The following is a 22,685-nucleotide window of genomic DNA, read 5'->3' on the forward strand; positions in this document are numbered from 1 at the left end:
TGTAAAAATAATAGGGTGATAATAGTAGGGAATTTAAATTCCCCCATATTAACTGGGATAGTCTTAGTGCAAAAGGCATAAAGGGGGCGGAATTCTGAAAATGCATGCAGGAGAGCTTTTTGAGCCAGCACGTAGAAGTTCTATAAGAGAAGGGAGGGTACTGGACCTAATCCTGGGGAATGAAGCTGGGCAAGTGGTAGAAGTGTCAGTGGGGGAGCATTTCGGGGATAGTGACCATAACTCTCAGATTTAAGGTAGTTATGGAAAAGGACAAAGATGGACTGGAAATAAAGGTACTGAATTGGAGAAAGGCTGATTTCAATATGATAAAACAGGATCTGGTCAAAATGGACTGGGAGCAGCTATTTTGTAGGAAAGTCTACATCAGGCCAGTGGGAGTCATTCAAAAAGGAAATAGAGAGTTCAGGGCCAGCATGTTCCCATAAAGGTGAAGGGTAGGACCAACAAGTCCAGGGAACCCTAGATATTGAGGAATAGAGTATTGGATAAGGAAATAAAAGGAGGCTTATGGCAGATTCAGAGGGCTGAAAATAGCGGAGGCCCTAGAGGAGTATAGAAACTGTAGGGGGGTACTTAAGAGTAATTAGGAGCGCTAAGAGGGACATGAAAAAACACTGGGCAAGAGAAAGGAAAATCCCAAGGCATTTTATAAGTATATTAAGGGCAAGAGGATAACCAGGGAAAGAATAGGGCCCATTATGAACCAAAGTGGCAATCTGTGTGTGGAGCCAGAGGAGGTCGGTGAGGTTTTAAATGATTACTTTTCATCGGTGTTCACTTTGGAGAAGGACGATATAGGTGTAGAGATCAGGGAGGGGGATTGTGATATACTTGAACAAATTAGGATTGAAAGGGAGGAGGTATTGGAGGTTTTAGTGGGCTTAAAGGTGGATAAATCCCCAGGCCCAGAGGAGATGTATCCCAGGCTGCTATGTGAGGCAAGGGAGGAGATAGGGGGCTCTGACACAAATTTTCAAAACCACTCTGGCCACAGGAGAGATGCCAGAGGACTGGAGGACAGCGAATGTGGTACCATTATTCAAGAAGGGTAGCAAGGATAAACCAGGTAATTACAGGCCAGTGAGTCGAACATCAGTAGTTGGGAAACTACTGGAAAAAATTCTGGGGGACAGGATTAATCTTCACTTGGAGAGGCAGGGATTAATCAGGGATAGTCAGCCTGGCTTTGTCAGGGAGAGATCATGTCTAACAAATTTAATTTAATTTTTTGAGGAGGTGACTAGGTGTGTAAATGAGGGTAAAGCAGTTGATGTCGTCTACATGGACTTCAGTAAGGCTTTTGATAAGTTCCCGCATGGGAGACTGGTCAAGAAGGTAAGAGCCCATGGGATCCAGGGCAATTTGGCAAATTGGATCCAAAATTGGCTTAGTGGCAGGAGGCAGAGGGTGATGGTCGAGGGTTGTTTTTGCAATTGGAAGCCTTTGACCAGTGGTGTACCCGCAGGCATGGGTGCTGGGACCCTTGCTGTTTGTAGCATACATTAATGATTTAGATGTCAATACAGGAGGTATGATCAGTAAGTTCACAAATGACACGAAAATTGGTGGTGTCGTAAATAGGAGGAAAGCCTTAGATTACAGGACGATACAGGTGGGCTGGGAAGATGGGCGGAGCAGCGGTAAATGGAATTTAATCCTGAGAAGTGTGAGGTGATGCATTTTGTGAGGACTAACAAGGCAAGGGAATATACAGTGGATGGTAGGACTCTTGGAAGTGCAGAGGGTCAAAATACCTTGGTGTACTTGTCCATAGATCACTGAAGACAGCAGCACAGCTAGATAAGGTTGGTCAGGAAGGCATAGGGGATACTTGCCTTTGTTAGCTGAGGCATAGAATATAAGAACAGGGAGGTTATGATGGAGTTGTATAAAACGCTAGTTAGGCCACAGCTGGAGTACTGTGTACAGGTCTGGGCACCACACTATATGAAGTATGTGATTGCACTGGAGAGGGTGCAGAGGAGATTCACCAGGATGTTGCCTGGGCTGGAGCATTTCAGCTATGAAGAGAGACTGGATAGGCTAGAGTTGTTTTCCTTAGAGCAGAGAAGGCTGAGGGAGGACCTGATTGAGGTATACAAAATTATGAGGGGGATGGATAGGAAGAAACTTTTTCCCTTAGCGGAGGTATCAGTAACCAGGGGGCACAGGTTTAAGGTAAGGGGGAGGAGGTTTAGAGAGGATTTGAGGAAACAGTTTTTCACCCAGAGGGTGGTTGAAATCTGGAATACACTGCCTGAAGATGTGGTAGAGGCAGGAACCCTCACAACATTTAAGAAGTATTTAGATGAGCACTTGAAACACCATAGCATACAAGGCAACGGGCCAAGTGCTGGAAAATGGGATTAGAATAGATAGGTGCTTGATGGCCGGCACGGACACGATGGGCGGAAGGGCCTGTTTTTGAGCTGTATAACTCTTCGTTCATAGATAAAGACCTTGATTTTGGTTTGATCCTGAGGCAAGCTCTTCATATCATTGTATCTAGGTGATGCAACAAATATGTTAAACTTGCACAGGCCCTCAGTTCAATTTATAGTGAAATCCCGATTGGATCAACAAGATATGAGGAAGTTCCTCAGATTGTTACAACCCACTCAGTTGATTCACACTCTGCACAGTGTATATTAATTAAACTGTCATTATCTTGCTTAATTTCACAAATAATTGCCAACTAAGGAAAATATTATACTCCGTTGTGTTCTTCAGTAAAAACAGTGTAGTTCCTATGTAATTACTTCTGATCTGATAATTATCCTCACCTTCTGTAATTGTCTTTCTGGTGCTTAATTTTCAATTCTGCTGCTCCCTCCCTGCTCCTTAATGCATTTTATTTACCTTTCTTGTTACACTCAGACTTCTTCCTGGTTATATTTGCATCAAGCCCTCGTATGTTCCTCTCTGCTTGCTGTTGAAGAAACAACTTGAATTTAATCCTCATAGAGAGATACAGCACTGAAACAGGCCCTTCGGCCCACCGAGTCTGTGCCGACCAACAACCACCCATTTGTACTAATCCTATATTCCCTACCACGTCCCCACCATTCTCCTACCACCTACCTACACTACGGGCAATTTATAATGGCCAATTTACCTATCAACCTGCAAGTCTTTGGCTGTGGGAGGAAACTGGAGCACCCGGCGGAAACCCACGCGGTCACAGGGAGAACTTGCAAACTCTGCACAGGCAGTACCCAGAACTGAACCCGGGTTGCTGGAGCTGTGAGGCTGCGGTGCTAACCACTGCGCCACTGTGCCACCCACAATTTATTTAGCACCTTTTATAACAGGGAACATAGGAGCAGGAATAGGCTATTCAGCCCGTCAAGCGTGCTCCGCCATTCGATTAGATCCTGGCTGATCATCTACCTCAGCATCATTTTCCCACACTATTCCCATATCCCTTGATGTCATTAGTATCCAGATATCTATCGCTTTCTGGTTTTAACATGCTCGATGATTGAGCTTTCGCAGCCCTCTCGGGTAGAGAATTCCAAAGATTCACCACCCTCTCAGTAAACAAATTGCTCCTCATCTCAGTCTTAAATGGCATAGCCCTTATTCTGAGACTATGTCCCCTGGTTCTAGACTCACCAGGCAGGGGAAACATCCTATCTACATCCACCCTATCATGCCCTGTAAAAATGTTCTAAGTTTCAATGAGATCACCTCTCATTCTTCGAAACTCTGGAGAATACAGGCCCAGTTTCCTCAATCTCCTCGTAAGACAATCCTGCCATCCCAGGGATTAGTCTAGTGAGCCTTCATTGTACTCCCTCTATGGCAAGTATATCCTTCCTTAGATAAGGAGACAAAAACGGTACACAATACTCCAGGTGCGGTCTCACCAAGGCTCTATTCTGACAGATGCACCAAGATTCCATCAACAGTAAATGAAAAGAATTACCTTTTTTTTTGGTGGTTGAGAGAGAAATGTTGACCAGGATAGGCAGAGTGCTCCATACTCCTATTTAATTAGTGCCATGGGAACTTCTATATCCACCTGAACAGGGTAGACAGCACCTCAATTTAACATCCCGCCTGAAAAGATGGCACCGCCAACAAAAAGAATTTGCATTTATATAATGCCTTAAAGGTCCTACAGACATCCCATAGGGCTTCATGACCAATTATGTACTTTTGAAATGTAGTCAATGTTGTGTTAGAGGGGAATCGGAAGACAATTGGCGCATAGCACAAATAAATGACGAGATCATCTTGATTTTTTTTTTATAACATTGGTTGAGGGAGGACTCCCTTGGATGTGGTAGTGCAACTCTCAGTACTGCATTGATGTGTCCACCTAGATTATATGCTCAAGTAATAAAAACAAGAAATGCTGGAAATACTCAGGTCTGGCAGCATCTGTGGAGAGAGAAGCAGAGTTAACGTTTTGGGTCAGTGACCCTTCTTGGGAACAGTTCCCAAGAAGGGTCACTGACCCGAAACGTTAACTCTGCTTCTCTCTCCACAGATGCTGCCAGACCTGCTGAGTATTTCCAGCATTTCTTGTTTTTATTTCAGATTTCCAGCATCTGCAGTATTTTGCTTTTATTTATATGCTCAAGTCCTTGAACCACAACATTCGGATTTGGGCAGAGTGCTACAAATTGAGTCAAACTGAACCTTGTAATTCTCTCATAACTGAAACTTGTACTTCGTTCGTGTTCATTCTTTCTTGCATTAATTTTCCTTTCGCTATCGTCTTGCTCTCTTCAGTCTTTGCCTTGTGACTTCTGTTCTGGCTTTAACTTTGTGTCCTTTACCTTCAGCTTCACCATTTTGATTTGCTCCTCCTGGTTCCTCGGTAGCCTCATCTCGTCTTTCAGCTTTCTACATTTCACCATTTCTAAATGCTGAATGCTACTGTATGTTACTCATAGGGACTTTCCACTCCCAGTTGAAAAGCATACCCTCCAGACAGCTGAATCTCACATCTCGGTTCAAGACTCCATCACATGCAGAGCTTTCTGTTAACTCTTGTGCTGTGGCTTGTCTTCTCCAGTCTTCCGAATTTCAACCTGCTCTCATAACAGACAGATCAAGTATAGAGATGCAAAATATACCTTCCAATCCTTACCTACCCTAAATTCCACAATTTTCATTAATTAGTCAACCTCTGTGTAATTACACTGAGGGAACTGAGACTGAGTGTAGTCTTCAAGTGAAGTCAGGTCAGAAGATTAAAGATAATTGGACCAGAGCATGCAGATATAATTCAATCCTTATTTCTATATGATACTTTTTATGTTATTAATTGTAGTTTAATAGCAAATTTAGTTTAGAGATACAGCACTGAAACAGGCCCTTCGGCCCACCGAGTCTGTGCCGACCATCAACCACCCATTTATACTAATCCTACACTAATCCCATATTCCTACCACATCCCCACCTGTCCCTATATTTCCCTATCACCTACCTATACTAGGGGCAATTGTTAATGGCCAATTTACCTACCAACCTGCAAGTCTTTTGGCTTGTGGGAGGAAACCGGAGCACCCGGAGGAAACTCACGCAGACACAGGGAGAACTTGCAAACTCCACACAGGCAGTACCCAGAATTGATCCCAGGTCGCTGGAGCTGTGAGGCTGCAGTGCTAGCCACTGTGCCGCCCCTTCTTGCAGGAATTCGGAATGTTGTGAAGTGTAGTTGATTGGAGCATAGGATTTTCTCTGTAATTTTCCGAGAAGGTGGGAGACTTGGAACTGAAGCACTATAGTGCCAGTACTGGCGGGAGGGTGCAATTACAATGTGACAAGATTACATGAGCAGTTTCTAGTGTAAAGGTGGACATGGTTATTTATAATGTGTCAGCTTGACACAAATGTCTGACAATAGGAATATAATTTTGCAGGCAAATTAATATATTTTAGATGAGGAAAGCAGCTTCTTTATACAGCAGTACTCTCCAGTTGGCTATTTTGAATGTGACTTGAAAACAAATATTACTCTTTTCCTCTTTCAGTGATCCTCTTTGTGGTTCTCAAATTTCAGGGCATTCAGTGACTGTGTTGTCACATTAACATTGCTGAGTTGATGTAGACATGAGTATCAAAACTTTCGTGGAATGGTTATCTGTTGACCGAAGCCTCCTGGGTGCCTCTCAGCTTGAACCCTTCTGTTGGAATGTGTATAAATTGCTAGATTTATTGTATTTGTGAGGAACATTTGTGTTGCTTATTACCTGCTGGCAGAGAGCTTGTTCTCTGACAATGTACCATGAGTTACATGAATAAGCATTTTACTGCTCCATTGCCGAGCACATTAGGTCTCTATATTCTTAAGTGCCGCTTCCATCATATACCTTTCAGGTTTGATTGGAAGGCCCCTCAATTGCTAAAACCTGAGTGATGTTTTTACAAACTTGTAGCCTTTTGAGAAAAAACATCTTAAGAAATTGAAACCTGTAGTTAAATTGCATTAACTTTGAGAGTGCAGGGTGCTTTATTTTTGTGGGGTGGGGGCAAGGAAGTTGTTAACATTTTGGTACGAGTTTATAATTCTTTATAATGTTCTCTGATATTAGATTATTAACTGGTTTGTGTTTTTAATTCCCAAGTGGAGGTTAAAGTCCCAACAAAACTTGATTTAATTATCGGTTGTAAATTACACCAGTTGAAAAGTCAAAATTATTGCTATGTTTGCCCCTTATTTTGGCGGAAAGTCTTTGAATGCCCCTTTTCTAAGTGGCCAGAGAAAAAAAGTTTGGCGCTGTTACCTTTTTTTAAAAAGTTATTTGATGTAACTGTCACAGGATTCAGTTGGTATCCAATTTAAATGCTTGGAACTTCCAAAAGACCAGCTGAGGTGACATCCATACAGATTTACAGATCTGAAACATCCCTTCCGAGGATACACATCTTGGCTGAGGTTCAGTATTGAGTTACCATGCAAGCTGTAAGTGAAATATCAGATGCCATCGTTTTGATCTGCTGCAGGTCAGAGTCTAGAGATGATCAGCTTTTTTTAAAAAACTTTTTCTTCCTACGTTTCCCACCACCCCCCACCCCGTTGTTCATAGTGATTCTCATTGTGATCTGGTTCAACAGGTGGTGGCAGCCCTACATGACTTTCGCCCAAATGGCTAGTCTCTAAAAGTAAACCAAAAGGAAGAGAAACAACTTGTATTTATATAGCGCCCTTCACAACCTCCCAAAGTGCTTTACAGCCAATAACGCACTTTCAAAGTGTAGTCACTATTGTACTGTAAGAAAGTATGGCAGCCAATTTGCACACAGTAAGATCCCATAAACAGCCATGAGGTGATGACCAGATAATGATGTTGATTGAGGGATAAATGTTGGTGAGGACACCACTGAGAGCGCCTCTACTGCTCCTCTTCAAATAGTGCCATAGGATCTTTTCACTGCACCTGAGGAGACAGATGCAGTCTCGGTTTAATGTTTCAGCTGTAAGACAGTATATCATTCCCTCGACAATACACAGAGTGCCAGCCTAGATTGTATGATTAAATCGAGAGCGTAGCAGTTAGGATATTCAATCACAGGGATATTACAGTCGACGCGAAACCTATCGTCACCCAGTGCTGACACACATGTGCTTTCCAGTAGTGGTCATGAGCAAGAGAGAGAGCTGTTTATTTTTCCTCGTTCCTCTTCCCTGCCCCAACGCGGGGACACTGTGTCTAATTGCTGCCCTGCACTGACTGCTAGTACAGGATGATCCTGGGTTGGTCCTGCCTGTATACCTCAGTACCACACCATACAGTGCGTTCATCCACTGAGGCACAGTGGGGTGAGCCTAGTTGATTTTTTTTTCCCCTCTGCTTTGGAACTGGAAATATGAAGCGAGCACAACTGGACTTCAGTGTTAATTTTAGATGTGACTTAAATGAAAACAGAGCAATGTTCCTGTGTCTAAGTACATTTTGTGAGTTTGACATTCAACCAGTAACATCCAAAATAGGTTTTGGCAATTACATGCATACATTTTGACCAGAATTAATTTCATGAGGATATCCTCTCCTAACCCCTCCCTCACCCCGCCTCTTCCCCGCCCCCAACCACCCCCTTGCCTTTCCTGTCTTTAGTCAGAATGTGCAGCACACTGGGAAACGGTTTACCAGACTAAAAATAAATTAAGCTAGTGTTTATATCCAATGGAGCTAAATTTTATATCTAACTATTTTGTTACTTGAGCTACACGTCCAAAGAATGTAATGGACTTCTGTGAACATTGGGAAGTAGCTGCACGGCTTCAACATGGATTTGGAATCTTGACACTGAAGTCTTCTTCATAATGCACTAGAAGTCTGTATAGATAGAAGGGTTTGCATTTATATAGCGCCTTTCGTGACCTCAGCAAGCAGTGATTTACAGCCAATTAAGTACCTTTGAAGTGTAGTCACTGTTGTCATGTAGTTAGCAGTGAGTAATGATAAATGATAAATGCAGAGCAATTGAGAATTACTGGTATGACCACAAAAGAACATATGAGTGATAACATATGAAAGAAGTTGCATTTGTATAGCGCTTCTTACATCCTCTGGACATTGTGGGGTGGTTTAGAACCAGTGTAGCCACTTGTTTGCAGGCAAACAAGGTAACAGTTTTCAAACAGCAAGATCCCACAGATAGCATAGTGTTGGTTGAGGATTAAATGTCGGCTAGGCCACTGGGGAACTCCCGTGTTCTTGTAACCAAGCTGTGGGATTTCTTGTGTGCACCTGAGAGGGCAGACAGGGCCTTGGTTTATCATCTCACGTTGTTGAAATTCTTCACTTCATCCCAGCCTGGGAATGGCATTCCAACAGCACCAGTTACATTAAATTGAGCTGGAGTCCAAAGGGAAACAGAACCAATATTGACTCTAGTTTTTGGTCTATAACAAAAAACCTTTTGAGCTACAGAAATAACTTTGGGCGTGGAGTAATTAACAGGCTCCGGGCTTTTCAAACCCTTGGGACACTCGTGATGCCAATTCCTAATCAATTAGACAGCTTGCTTATCAGGGCCTGTTTAAAAAAAAAAAAAATCAAACTGTTACAAAAATAAATAATATCCTTTTGGGTTTTTCCCCCCTCCTGGTCTTTTGATCTTACGAATGTTTTTGCATCACTGGGATTTTCCATATCTTTGCTGTGATCGGGTGCCACAGCCATGTGCCGCTGAGTCTTCCCTCCTGTAGGCCACCAATCTCTTACAGAGAACCACACTGAGTACCAGGCCATAGTGGATTTTTAGCCCACTAAGTCGTTCAGTGTGGCACATTTTTATTATTTTTGTTGTTCACTAGGAAGGAACTGAAATTAATTGGACAGTTACTCTGCGTGGACACTTCCTGTCTGTACAAGAAAGCACCTTAACGATTCAGGTCTGGCCTTGACTCAATAAAATTAAAGTCAGCCTACCAAAAGATTGGTAAAGTGCGTGACAGCACAATCTGGGGAGGCGGTGGCGTAGTGGTATTATCACTGGACTAGTAACCCAGAGACCCAGGGTATTGATCTGGGTTCGAATCCCACCACAGCAGAAGGTGGAATTTGAATTTATTTAATAAATCTGGAATTAAAAGCTAGTCTGATGATGGCCATGAAACCATTGTTGATTGTTGTAAAAACCCATCAGGTTCACTAATGTCCTTTAGGGAAGGAAATCTGCTGTCCTTACCTGGTCTGGCCTACATATGACTCCAGACCCACAGCAATGTGGTTAACTCTTACATGCCCTCTGAAATGGCCTAGCAAGCCACTCAGTTGTACCAAACCGATACGAAGCCAATAAAAAGGAATGAAACCGGACGGACCACCCGGCATCAACCTAGGCACCGGAAACGACAACAGCAAACTCAGCCCTGTCGACCCTGCAAAGTCCTCCTTACTAACGCGGGGGCTTGTGCCAAAGTTGGGAGAGCTGTCGCACAGACTAGTCAAGCAACAGCCTGACATAGTCATACTCATGGAATCATACCTAACAGATAATGTATCATACACTGTAATCACTATCCGTGGGTATGTCCTGTCCCACCGGCAGGACAGACCCACCAGAGGTGGCGGCACAGTGGTCTACAGTAGGGAGGGAGTTGCCCTGGGAGTCCTCAACATCGACTCTGGACCCCATGAAGTCTCATGACATCAGGTCAAACATGGGCAAGGTAACTTCCTACTGATTACAACCTACCACCCTTCCTCAGCTGATGAGTTAGTACTCTTCCATGTTGAACACCACTTGGAGGAAGCACTGAGGGTGGCAAGGGCACAAAATGTACATAGCTGCTGGACTAGGTCTGCGGCAGGTGGTGAGAGAACCAACAAGAGGGAAAAACATACTTGACCTTGTTCTCACCAATCTGCCTGCCGCAGATGCTTCTGTCCATGACTGTATTGGTAGGAGTGACCATTGCACAGTCCTTGTGGAGACAAAGTCCCGCCTTCACATTGAGGATACCATCCATCGTGTTGTGTGGCACTATCACCGTGCTAAATGGGATAGATTTTGAACAGATATAGCAATGCAAAACTGGGCATCCATGAGGCGCTGTGGGCCATCAGCAGCAGCAGAACTGTACTCAACCACAATCTGTAACCACATGGCCCAGCATATCCCTCACTCTACCATTACCATCAAGCCAGGAGACCAACCCTGGTTCAATGAAGAGTGCAGGAGGGCATGCCAGGAGCAGCACCAGGCCTACCTCAAAATGAGGTGTCAACCTGGTGAAGCTACAACACAGGACTACTTGCATGCCAAACTGCATAAGCAGCATGCGATAGACAGAGCTAAGCGATCCCATAACCAACGGATCAGACCTAAGCTCTGCAGTCCTGCCACATCCAGCCGTGAATGGCGGTGGACAATTAAACAACTAACTGGAGGAGGTGGCTCCACAAATATTCCCATCCTCAATGACGGGGGAGCCCAGCACATCAGTGTGAGAGATAAGGCAGAAGCATTTGCAACAATCTTCAGCCAGAAGTGCCGAGTTGATGATCCATCTCGGCCCCCTCCTGAAGCCCCCAGCATTACAGATGCCAGACTTGAGCCAATTCAATTCACTCCGCGTGATCTCAAGAAACGACTGAAGGCACTGGATGCTACAAAGGCTATGGGTCCTGACAATATTCCAGCAATAGTACAGAAGGCCTGTGCTCCAGAACTTGCCGCACCCGTAGCCAAGCTCCAGTATAGCTACAACACTGGCATCTACCCGGCAATGTAGAAAATTGCCCAGGTGTGTCCTAGACGCAAAAAGCAGGACAAGTCCAACCCGGCCAATTACCGCCCCATCAGCCTACTCTCAATCATCAGCAAAGTGATGGAAGGTGTCATCAACAGTGCCATCAAGCAGCATTTGCTTAGAATAACCTGCTCAGTGACGCTCAGTTTGGGTTCCGACAGGTCCACTTAGCAACTGACCTCATTACAGCCTTGGTTCAAACATGGACGAAAGAGCTAAACTCGAGGTGTGGTGAGAGTGACTGCCCTTGACATCAAGGCAGCATTTGACCGAGTATGGCATCAAGGAGCCCTAGCAAAACTGTCAATGGGAATCAGGGCAAACTCTCTGCTGGTTGGAGTCATACCTAGTGCAAAGGAAGATGGCTGTGGTTGTTGGAGGTCCATCATCTGAGCTCCAGGGCATCACTGCAGGAGTACCTCAGGGTAGTGTCCTAGGCCAACCATCTTCAGCTGCTTCATCAATGACCTTCCTTCAATCATAAGGTCAGAAGTGGGGATGTTTGCTGATGATTGCACAATGTTCAGCACCATTCGTGACTCCTCAGATACTGAAGCAGTCTGTGTAGAAATGCAGCAAGACCTGGACAATATCCAGGCTTGGGCTGATGTGTGGCCCGAATGTTACTTGCCACTTAAGTGCCAGGCAGTGACCATCTCCAACAAGAGAGAATCTAACCATCTCCCCTTGACATTCAATGGCATTACCATCGCTGAATCTCCCACTGTCAACATCCTAGGGGCTGCCATTGGGCGGCGCAGTGGTTTGCACCGCAGCCTCACAGCTCCAGGGACCCAGGTTCGATTCTGGGTACTGCCTGTGCGGAGTTTGCAAGTTCTCCCTGTGACTGCGTGGGTTTTCGCCGGGTGCTCTGGTTTCCTCCCACAGCCAAAGACTTGCAGGTTGATAGGTAAATTGGTCAATGTAAATTGCCCCTAGTGTAAGTAGGTGGTAGGGAATATGGGGTTACTACAGGGTTAGTATAAACGGGTGGTTGATGGTCGGCACAGACTCGGTGGGCCGAAGGGCCTGTTTCAGTGCTGTATCTCTAAATAAAAAATAAAAAAAACTGAACTGGAGTAACCATCTAAATACCATGGCTACAAGACCAAGTCAGAGGCTAGGAATCCTGTGGCGAGTAACTCGCCACCTAACTCCCCAAAGCCTGTCCACCATCTGCAAGGCGCAAGTCAGGAGCGTGATGGAATACTCTCCCCTTGCCTGGATGGGTGCAGCTCCGACAACACTCAAGAATCTCGACACCATCCAGGACAAAGCAGCCCACTTGATTGGCACCCCATCTACAAACATTCATGCCCCCCACCACCGATGCATAGTGGCAGCAGTGTGTACCATCTACAAGATGCACTGCAGCAACGCACCAAGGCTCCTTAGACAGCACCTTCCAAACCTGCGACCTCTACCACCTCGAAGGACAAGAGCAGCAGATGCATGGGAACATCACCACCTGCAGGTTCCCGTCCAAGTCACACGCCATCCTGACTTGGAACTATATCGCCGTTCCTTCACTATTGCTGGGTCAAAATCCTGGAACTCCTTTCTGAACAGCACTGTGGGTGTACCTACCCCCCTTCGACTGCAGCGGTTCAAGGAGGCAGCTCACCAGAACCTTCTCAAGGGCAGTTAGGGATGGGCAGTAAATGCTGGTCTGGCCAGTGACGCCCACATCCCATGAATGAATAAAAAAAATTCTGCTCTTATAATTTATCTGAATGACTAAGTCATGCAATAGATAATAACGTGACTTGGACGATGAACATAGTGTAATTGTGCAGTCAGTGTTGAGTAGAGCAGAACTTGCTTCATCTAATGGAAATAAATAAAGCGGGTGTAGAATGGGTTTTAATTTTTATCCACACTAGATCACTAGTCAGATTTATAATGAGCTATCCATAACTGTTATTTTCATGAGGGTTCAGCACATTTAGGAAGGGGAGTGTTACAAATTTCCATTCTGCCTTAGATATTCACTTGTAGTGCTGGTCACTCTCACAAGTGACCCCTGCATCTTATGTTCAGGGGTGCGCCTAATATTTAATCTGATAGCATAGCTCGGGCTGAGTCTCACCTTGCCCTTGTGAACAACAAAAATAATAAAAATGTGCCACGCTGAACCGTTAATGGGCTAAAAATCATTCATTTTTCTTGAACATTTTTTTCCCCCTCCTGGAATCTGGTCAGCTGTCTAAGCCTGGGCTAACTTTCTCAACTTCTTTTAAAAAGAGCACCTTCCTAACCACCCCACATATCGGTCTTTGTTTTCTCATTTCCTGCCCGACAGGAAGTTGGATCTTTCTTGCCTTCAGTTTCAAAGTGATCATAACATCTCACAAACTGGTCTTGTATAGCTGTAATCCACATTTCTGTTACACTCCCCCCCCCCCCCCCCCACCCTGCAAAACAACCCTCAGGCTGCTGAAATAATTGTAATCCCTTGACAGTAACATTTTTCTTTTTTTTTATATATGATAATCAGAGATCATTCCATGGTAGAAATCCTGAACTGTCGCGAGTTAGTCCTGCAAAAGCACTTCTTATAATTTTCTAACATTTTTAAATTTTTGCAAGAACAATTCAAAAAATGGCTCTTCAGGGTTTCTGTTTGTGTTGATAATATCAGAAATCCAAACAGATGCCAGAACAAGTAAAATAGAAAACATAACAATAACAGCTTATATTGATCTAGTGCCTTTTGTTACAACGAAGGCAGGAGGAGTGCACTGTTAATTCAGTCTCACTTCTCCACGGGTCACAGCACATCAATAAATTTTCCCACTTCTGAAAACAGCCAATTAGATACTCTATTTGTCCCCAGAATAAAGCACACCAACCAGGTTTCTTTAATCAACAGCAAAATTAATTATTTATTTATTAAACCAAGTCTGAATAATAAAGTAAATCTATATACGAATTGAGATATTAAAGCTCCTTATTTTCCCTAGCCCTCATGCACACATCCAAAAACTGGATAACTGGGAAAAAAATGGATTCTGGTTTACAGCTGTTTCGTAGGAATGAAAGGAATAAAAAAAAATTTAGTTTGTCATGATCTGGGAGGAAGTTTTTCAGTTCGAGCTGCCCCAAAGTTGAATAGTTGGATGCCACTCGATGTCTTTCCAGGCGAGGTTGATGAACAGTCTGTGATGGGTAAGCGTTCAAAGCAATTCAACTGCAGCAGGCTTCACATAGGTCTTCCATCAGGGATGTAGCAACAGGTGTCAGTTCTCTGTTACACATTTGATGCAAAACTTTTGCAAAGAGAGACAAGATTTTTGCGAGCATTCAGGGTTTCTGAAAATGCAGAAGGCTACAGCACCACTTCATGCAAGCTTTTGCTTTTTTTTTGAGAGCAAGGATTCTTTACAGAGAAGTAATGTTTGTTCTGGTTTGTCTTCTGAACTCTATTTCAGAATGTCTGCTTTTCATCCAAACTCACCGGCTTTTTAAGTTCCAAACTGAAAGCAAAAAAGCCTTCCTGAAACTGGTCACATGTTCAGGTATAAAGTATCTCTTGTCACTCAAAGAGTAGCTCTGAGGAGGTTAAACCTCTTGCTGGTTTCCTTGAAATTACCGGCTTTCCTGTCCTGGTGTACAAGTTCAGCTCCTCTGTTGAACTTCCTTTCAAAATATGCACAAAGTTCAGCTATTTTGCAGGTGTCTCAGTGCCCGCTGAAAATCCTTTTCTAGTTCTTAAAAACACAGAATCCTAAGTTCTTAATACAAAAACAAAATCCTTGTAACACTTTACTAAAACATCCCAAGGCATTTCACTGGAGTATTATAAAACAAAATATGACACTGAGCCACATAAGGAGATGATATGTCAGGTGACCAAAAGCTTGGTCAGAGAGGTAGGTTTTCGGGAATATCTTAAAGGAGGAAAGCGAGAGAATTCCAGAGCTTAGGACCTGGGCACTTGAAGGCACCGCCACCAATGATGGAGCAATTAAAATCGGGGCTGCTCAAGAGTCCAGAATTAGATGAGTGCAGATATCTTGGAGAGTTGTGGGGCGGGAGGAGATTACAGAGATAGAGAGGGTAGAGGAAGGTTTGAAGGAGCTGACGCCGGCTATCATTTTTAATGGATCTTTTTATTAAATTGTGCACAGTTTGCACAGATCAGGCATGACCTCATTGAATAAGCTCGAGGGGTTGAACAGCCAGATTATGTTCCTATTTACCAACTTGAGAGCCCGCAAGCATTGCAGATTACAGGACACTTCTAACTACATTGAGAGTCTTAATTTGGGTGACACTATACATGAGCAGCCTTTGGCTTCCTCCCCTTGCTCTGCATAACTATTATCAAGATGTCAATTACAGATGCCCTGCAGTGGAGTTGAAACCAGCTGTCAGTGGCAGTCTGTGTGTGTACACGCACGTGTGCAGAAGGACCATTGAAACATGCACTCTGTAGTCTTATTTATTGAGCTGATGACCGGATCTTTAACTGAAAACTCTGTAACACTACACTTGGCTGCATTTGATTTATAGTCAGTGGAACGTAATGAGATGCACGTGGATACCTCATATGGATCTTTCCGAACAGCTGTCAAATTACTTGCATTCTGGTTTATCCTTTAAATAGGATGTACCGCTCTGTATGGTATGTTTTCTGTTCCACTGATGCAGGGTAACATTCCAAAGCATCCAGTTTCACCCTGCTTACATAGGAAATTAGGTGCAAAGATACCAAGAAGCTGTTGGAACTGGAACCCAGTACCGTGTGCTCTTAGATACATAATCGTTGTTTGGCTCTGGTTGGTCTTCGATATTTCAGTAATTAAATGGTTGGCTGTTAATTGGCGACTGTGTGTTTTGGGGGAATGCACGCACTCATCATGCAATGAACCATTCCCAAGCATTTGATGTGATTTGAGAGTAATTTGTATTTTATTCCATTGAGGAGGTTAAAAAGCAGATTGAACACTGTTGGTGAGTATCTGGCATCAGGAGTGTCCAAGCCTCCAGTCTCTGTGGGCCACTTGGGTTTATACTAAGAAGCCTTGTGGACCACACACAGTCCGAATCTATGTTCCTGTTAATGTGTTTTTATTTCAAACTACTGATATTAGCAGATCCTCATGGTCAGATTTAGGATTTTCAAGGCCAGGTAGAACTGAGTTGTCCCTTCTGCTGAATTGTCAAAGCTCAAGGGCCTTAGTTTGATGTTTGATGTCCAACTCTTTGCTATGACGGTCCAGGAGCTTTCTAAATAATACCTGCCAATTTTAAGCATCAGCTTTTTATTTAACATTTTGATGAGAGTGGTATTGAGTGAGCGACAATTCAGGATAAGGTTCGTTAGCCTAGATGGCTTCATCAGATTTCTTCAAATTTTAAAATAGGCAAAAATCACAAGCAACCTAAAATGTGGGAACTTGAACTTTTGGTGTTATTTTGCTGAATAACGAATTCTGATTCTTGGCTAGTTGTTGAGTCACTTTGTATGGGGAGATGAATCCTGGCCTTCTGAATCAGGCACAGTTCATTGTTCCCAAGTTGAGTTGCTGGCATCTGCCTCTGAAGAGGGCTGACCTGCGCCACAGAGGAAGAGAAGGAATGGTGTGGAGAAAGAGAGCCAATGGCGAGGAGGGGTTTGTCGCTGTGTAGAACAAATTACAAGCTCAGCTCTCCTGTCCAATCAGCCCTTGGATATATAGGATCATTGGAACATTGCTGTTGACCTACTTGCAACTGGCTGGGGAGTTAATAAGATCTCGACAAACTGCATTAACACCACTAGCAATCCAACCTTCGGCCAAGATGCTTTAAAGCTACTGACGTAATCATATTCAATAGGGTATGTTACAGTTCTGTCGTACTATTGGCTCCATTGGCTCATACAAATTATTTACATTATTTTGTCAATGCTCATTTAAAAATGTTTAGTTCAACATCTACCTGTAGAACAAAAAATAATGGATTTGGTTCCAAATCCCTGAAAATCTTTTGTTATTAGGGAGTGTATTGATGCTGTTTGTAGGAGCTTGCTGTGCGCAAATTGGCAGCCGCATTTTCTACATTGCAACCATGACTACACTTCAACAAAGTACTTCATTGGCTGCAAAGTGCTTTGAGACATCTGGTGGTTGTGAAAAGTGCTATATCAATGCAATTTTTTTTTTTTGCAACTCCTTCATGAGTGCAGATTCCATGGTTGACTATTAACTCAAACAGCTGACCACTATTTGGCATGTCTAGGTTGCCATATTGAGCACCAGAAGTGAATGGGCTGGAGGGAGTATTTAGGTGAGAGAACAATGGAAACTATTGTTGCAGATGAGGAGGGCCATTTGGCCCATCTCGGCTCATTCATCCAAAATGACCCTAAAATGACACATGTTGCAGCATTCCTTGGCTTCTTGAATGACTCCAGCTTATACCATATATTGTTTAATGCTCAGATCTTGCTGTCAGTTAGTGGTATTGATTGCAGCCTCAACTGCATTTTGTGTGGCTTGTTATTTTCTCCTGACTTGAAGTAGAAACTTAATGATGGGCATCTGATGAGGGGATGGAATATATTATATACATCCTCTTGTGGGAAAGAGCAAAACAAGAGGGCATCAATATTACATCGTCACCAAGAAAACAACTCAGGAATTCAGAAAAAACTTGTCTACACAGAGCAGTGAGAATGTGGAACTCGCTACCACAGAGAGTGGTTGAGACAATTAGTAGAGATGCAGTTAAGAGGAGGCAAGATAAGCATATGGAGGAGGAGGAGGAAATTGAGGCTTATGCTGTTCGAGTTAGATGAGGAAGGATGGGAGGACTCTCAAGTGGAGCATAAATGCTGGTATGGACTGCTTGAGTGGAATGGCATTTTCTATGTAAGACAACAGGATGACCTAAGTTGACCTCGTGAAGGGGTTACCATAATATCAGCATTGACCCTTTCTTCTAACATCCTCTCACATACGCTTATTTCTTTTTCTCTTCCAGCACTGGAATGTGTTCAAAGAGGTGACAGAGGTTTTCATTCTCGTCCCTGCTTTGCTTGGTCTCAAGGGTAACTTGGAAATGACCCTCGCCTCCAGACTTTCTACTGCGGTGAGTAAATTGATATTAAAAGCAACCTGTTCTTGCTCGTCTCCAGCGAGCTGCATGGCTTTAGCCTTTTACTGGAGGAAAGGTAGTTCAGTCGTTTCTGATCTACTTTATAGATATTGATTCATTCCCCTTTGTAGTGCCAGCTGTTCACGTTTGTGGAATTTGTCAAATGTTTTGCCAGGTTCCTCAGGCTGAGGTGGTGGGGATGGGGAGTTTCGTGCCACAAAGCTGGTCAAGATGCCAGGTTGTTTGTACCTGGTGTGATTCAGGCACTGCTGAGGTGTACTTGAAATTCAACCATGTTCTCAAAATAATTTGAATTTATTCTCATTCCCCTCTCATCCTAACTGAAATGTAGATCAAGTTTATCATTTAAATTTAATAAAGAGTGCACTGCAATTGACAGCGGGCTGGTTTCATACTTAAGTTTAGAATATGGATTCATCATTTGCAAAGTATGTTTCTGCCTTTTGCACTTCAGGTATGCCTTTTCTGAAATAACTAATAAGGAAACAATGGGTTGATTGTTACAGTATCTAAATCTAAAACCAAAGAAAAGTGGCCCCATTTTAAAGGGTCGCAGCTGATAAAGAACATCACCACAAAACAAAGGAACCACAAACTTAAATGATATTACTGGTGTCCACTGCATACTCCAGTCCCTGCGGTGCCCACTGGTGATCGAAGGCCACAAGCTTGCTGGCAGACACTGTGTGCTCCCTCTTCAGGGCCACCTGGGCACAGATAAGAAGAGAGGCAGGCAGCCAGAGCAACCGCTCCATAGTTTGCATCCAACCTGGAACTGTAGCTGATCACTTGGTCAGACGCAGGAGGTCCTCCAGCTTGTCTGCCTTCCTCCACACCACACTTCAGGTATGTAACAGGAGTTTCAAAGGGAATCTAATACTCTGCCACAGATCAATTCAGAGCCACTTTTTGGAAACAAAACACAATTTTTATTCCTTTTGTAAAAATGTTATACTAATTAAAGCATGTAATCTTCCAGAATGCTCATAAACTGTAAAATAGAAGCGTTTTGCATGCATTTTGCAATGATTATTGTTTCTGAACTTGTCGTAATCCTCAAAGGGACTTGGTTTTTTCACATCATCCAATTAAACAGATCAGTGTAGTTTTATATGCATGGGTAACTTTCAAACCATTTTGCCTTGTCAGCTGTAGTGGGATAAATCTATGCCTGTTAATGGGATTTAAGTCTCCATATTTTTTCTGTTTCAGTTAACCAGTTAAGTGTTAATTTCTACAGGAGTCAAAACAAATATTTCTTTCCAATTTTTCTTGTCCTCTTCCCTGAAAAGGCTGATTTGTCCTATGGAACAGTTCCAGGGGTAAAAGCAGCCCTCTTAATAACGCAAGTACCCTCTCTCAATATGTGGGACATGATGACCAGTGTTACCACCTGTACAACCAAAAATTGTCCTCGTCCGATGCACACATGCACATAACATTTGCACACACTAATTCCAGTGTGGGTTAATGAACATTGTCCAGGACTGCCAACCCTGCCTGACTAACCCTCTAAACTGCCCCATTTCTTCCTCCATCTTAACCCAGCGATGCTGCATTTAAATGCCACCCTGACTAAAATTCATTAACTCAGGACAAACTTGTGGGGGTCAAATCTGAGACCTTCATGCCACAGACAGCAATGCATTTACCTGATCGGCAATCACTCAATTTTTCTTGTGCAGTATGTAATGTCTTATATTTTTAAAGTTTTCAAACTTTTAAGATGCGCAGAAGTAGTATTTACTGGAGGGATTTATTGTGCAGGTTGGAGAGACTTTACATGACCGAACAGAAGCTTTTGTATTTAACGTGCTGATTTCCTGGACACCTTCCAATAGACATCATAAAATTTGCTGAGTTGCTTTGTCTTTATAATCCTCAAACTGGACCGCCGCCAACAACCCCCGCCCGCCCCCCCCCCCCCCCCCCATACAAAATAAATTCCTGGAGAATGCATATGTAGTAATGAGTTTAGCATTGCCGCAGGAAAAAAAACAAGTGTTCTCACATCTAGTAACAGATTGGTTGGTGCATTGTCTAGCACACAATCTGATTAAAAATTCTGAATTAAGCCAAGATCTAATCTGTATTGGTGGCCTTGGCTCAGTGTCTGGCTTTGTTTTATGTCAAGATGACCTGAAAATCCAAATCAGGCTTGCTCATTGTGGATATAAATGCAGTCATGTTGATTTGGTGGAGTCATCATTCTTTTAACATTACTGATTTGTTGTAAAGTCACCAGACCTACGTTAATTCGACACGAGCTTTGCAAGTCATACACCGTAAAGAAATAATTTGTTTTTTACTTGTTCATGGGATTTGAGCGTTGCTGGCTAGGCCAGCATTTATTGCGTCCTGATTGTCCTTGAGAAGATGGTGATGCCTTGAACTCCTGCCATCCATGTGGTGCAGGTGCACCCACAGTGCTGTTAGCGGAGGGAGTTTGACCCAGCGATAGGGAAGGAATGGCATTGCAGTTCCTAGTACGGATGGTGTGTGGCTTGGAGGGGAACTTGCAAGTGGTGGTGTTCCCATGCGTCTGCTGCCCCTTGTCCCTCTAGGTGATAGAGTGCCGTGGGTTTGGAAGGTGCTGTCGAAGGAGCCATGGCAAGTTGCTGCAGTGCATCATTTATATGATGCACGGTACTGCCACTGTGCAGGGTGGTGGAGGGAGTGAATACTTAAGGTGGTGAATGGGGTGGAGATCAAGTGGGCTGCTTTGTCATGGATGGTATTGAGCTTCCTGAGTGTTTTGGAGCTGCACTTATTCAGGCAAGTGGAGAGTGTTCCATCACACTCCTGACTTGTGTCTTGTACATGATGGACAGGCTTTGGGGAATCAGGAGGTGAGTTACTCACTGCAGAATTCCCTGTTTCTGACCTCCTCTTATAGCCACAGTTTTTATATGGCTGGTCCAATTAAGTTTCTGGTCAATGGTAACCTGCAGGATGTTGATAGTTGATATACTTGCATTCATATAGCGCCTTTCATGACCTCACAATGCCCCAAAGCATTTTACAGTCAATGAAGAACTTTTGAAGTGTAGTCACTACTTCCTGATGTATAGACTTTGGTTGTGTTTGCTGACAACGCAACCACTAGGTGGCGCAGTACTAGCATAAATGCAGCCTCTGCCACTGAAATGTCACTGTCTGTGAAGTCGCAGGTAGCTGCCAGTAATAAAGATGGCGCTGCTCAATTTAACACAAAAAAAACATTAAACCCATACCCCCTCAATGGCTGTGATCGCTCCCTCCCACCATCTCCATTTCTCTTCGCTGCTGCCTCCCGCGCACGTCTGCTCGCTCCTCGCCTCCTTCCCTCGGTCACTTGCTCCCCACCTTGCCACCCGGAGAAACGGTGGGGTGGGGGAAGCAGAGAGTGAACGGTGAGTAGTTGGGAGCGAGAAATTGAAAGCAACAATTGCAACGGAAATGGTGGGAAGGAGCGGGGTACTGTTGGGGGAATAGAGGCAGTGATCGCGGCTATTGAGGGGTGAGGACATCATTGTGTGGTGATGTCAGCACGCGCTTGCGCGCATTCATGCTGGCAACCGTTCACACATGGTGTTCATGATATCTCTGCGCATGCTCTGCATTGTCAGGAGTCACTCCGATATACATTACACCGTAGCTTTTCAAACTGGGGTCCACAGATCCGAGAAGTGAATGGATCACTATAATTGGCTTTGTACATTTGTGAACTTGGGTCATTCAACATTTTCTGCAATTGTAGAATTTTCTGTGGGTAACTGAGGTCACCTTTTGGAATTGCAGGCAAAGGGGCTTGAGACGATTGTCTGTATTTGTAGGATCCTGCACCCAGAAAAGTTTAAAAATGTCGACTAAAGAATAATGCTGTGAAATAGAATGTGTTAACAGGAGAGGAAATCTGGTCGAAAAAAATTCACTCAATGCATTTTTAGGAAACTTGCTGCTTTGGCATGAAACATCTGAGAATCTCTTTCTAAATGCACCAGTTTTTTTTTAAAGAAATGGGATGTTGTGCACACATGTTCTCATTAACAATCTGAAACTTCCTTTGTGTTAGTTTTTGGCTGCTGGCTCCTGTAATACTGTTCTCAAGTAACCGGGAGTCATGCCAAACTATATTTTTTTTTAAGACCGGTGGTCAGGAAAACCTATTTTCTATTGGTCACATCTACACATGCACATGTGGAGCCCCCGCAGTGCTAGCAGTTCATAGGAAGGCTGGCTGCATATTACTAAGGTAGAAGGGAGAACTGTACAGTCAGCTGTACCAAGACACAGTGCAATGTAAAAGCAGCTCGACTCGTTGCAGCTTCAGTCCTTTTGGCTGTTACAGCATCTTTGCTTG

General features: G+C 43.7%; 1 protein-coding gene across 3 annotated transcripts in view; it reads left to right on the top strand.

Moving 5' to 3' along the window:
- Window positions 1-22,685, top strand: part of LOC137383939 (solute carrier family 41 member 1-like) — a 62,185-nt gene that overhangs the window by 12,755 nt on the left and 26,745 nt on the right. For all 3 annotated transcript variants that reach the window (XM_068057360.1, XM_068057358.1, XM_068057359.1), the window contains exon 3: window positions 18,209-18,316. In XM_068057360.1, the coding sequence (XP_067913461.1) occupies window positions 18,209-18,316 (108 nt within the window). The remainder of the gene's footprint in view (window positions 1-18,208; window positions 18,317-22,685) is intronic.

This window comes from Heterodontus francisci, chromosome 25 (genome assembly GCF_036365525.1).
Source record: "Heterodontus francisci isolate sHetFra1 chromosome 25, sHetFra1.hap1, whole genome shotgun sequence".
NCBI classification, from domain to species: domain Eukaryota; kingdom Metazoa; phylum Chordata; class Chondrichthyes; order Heterodontiformes; family Heterodontidae; genus Heterodontus; species Heterodontus francisci.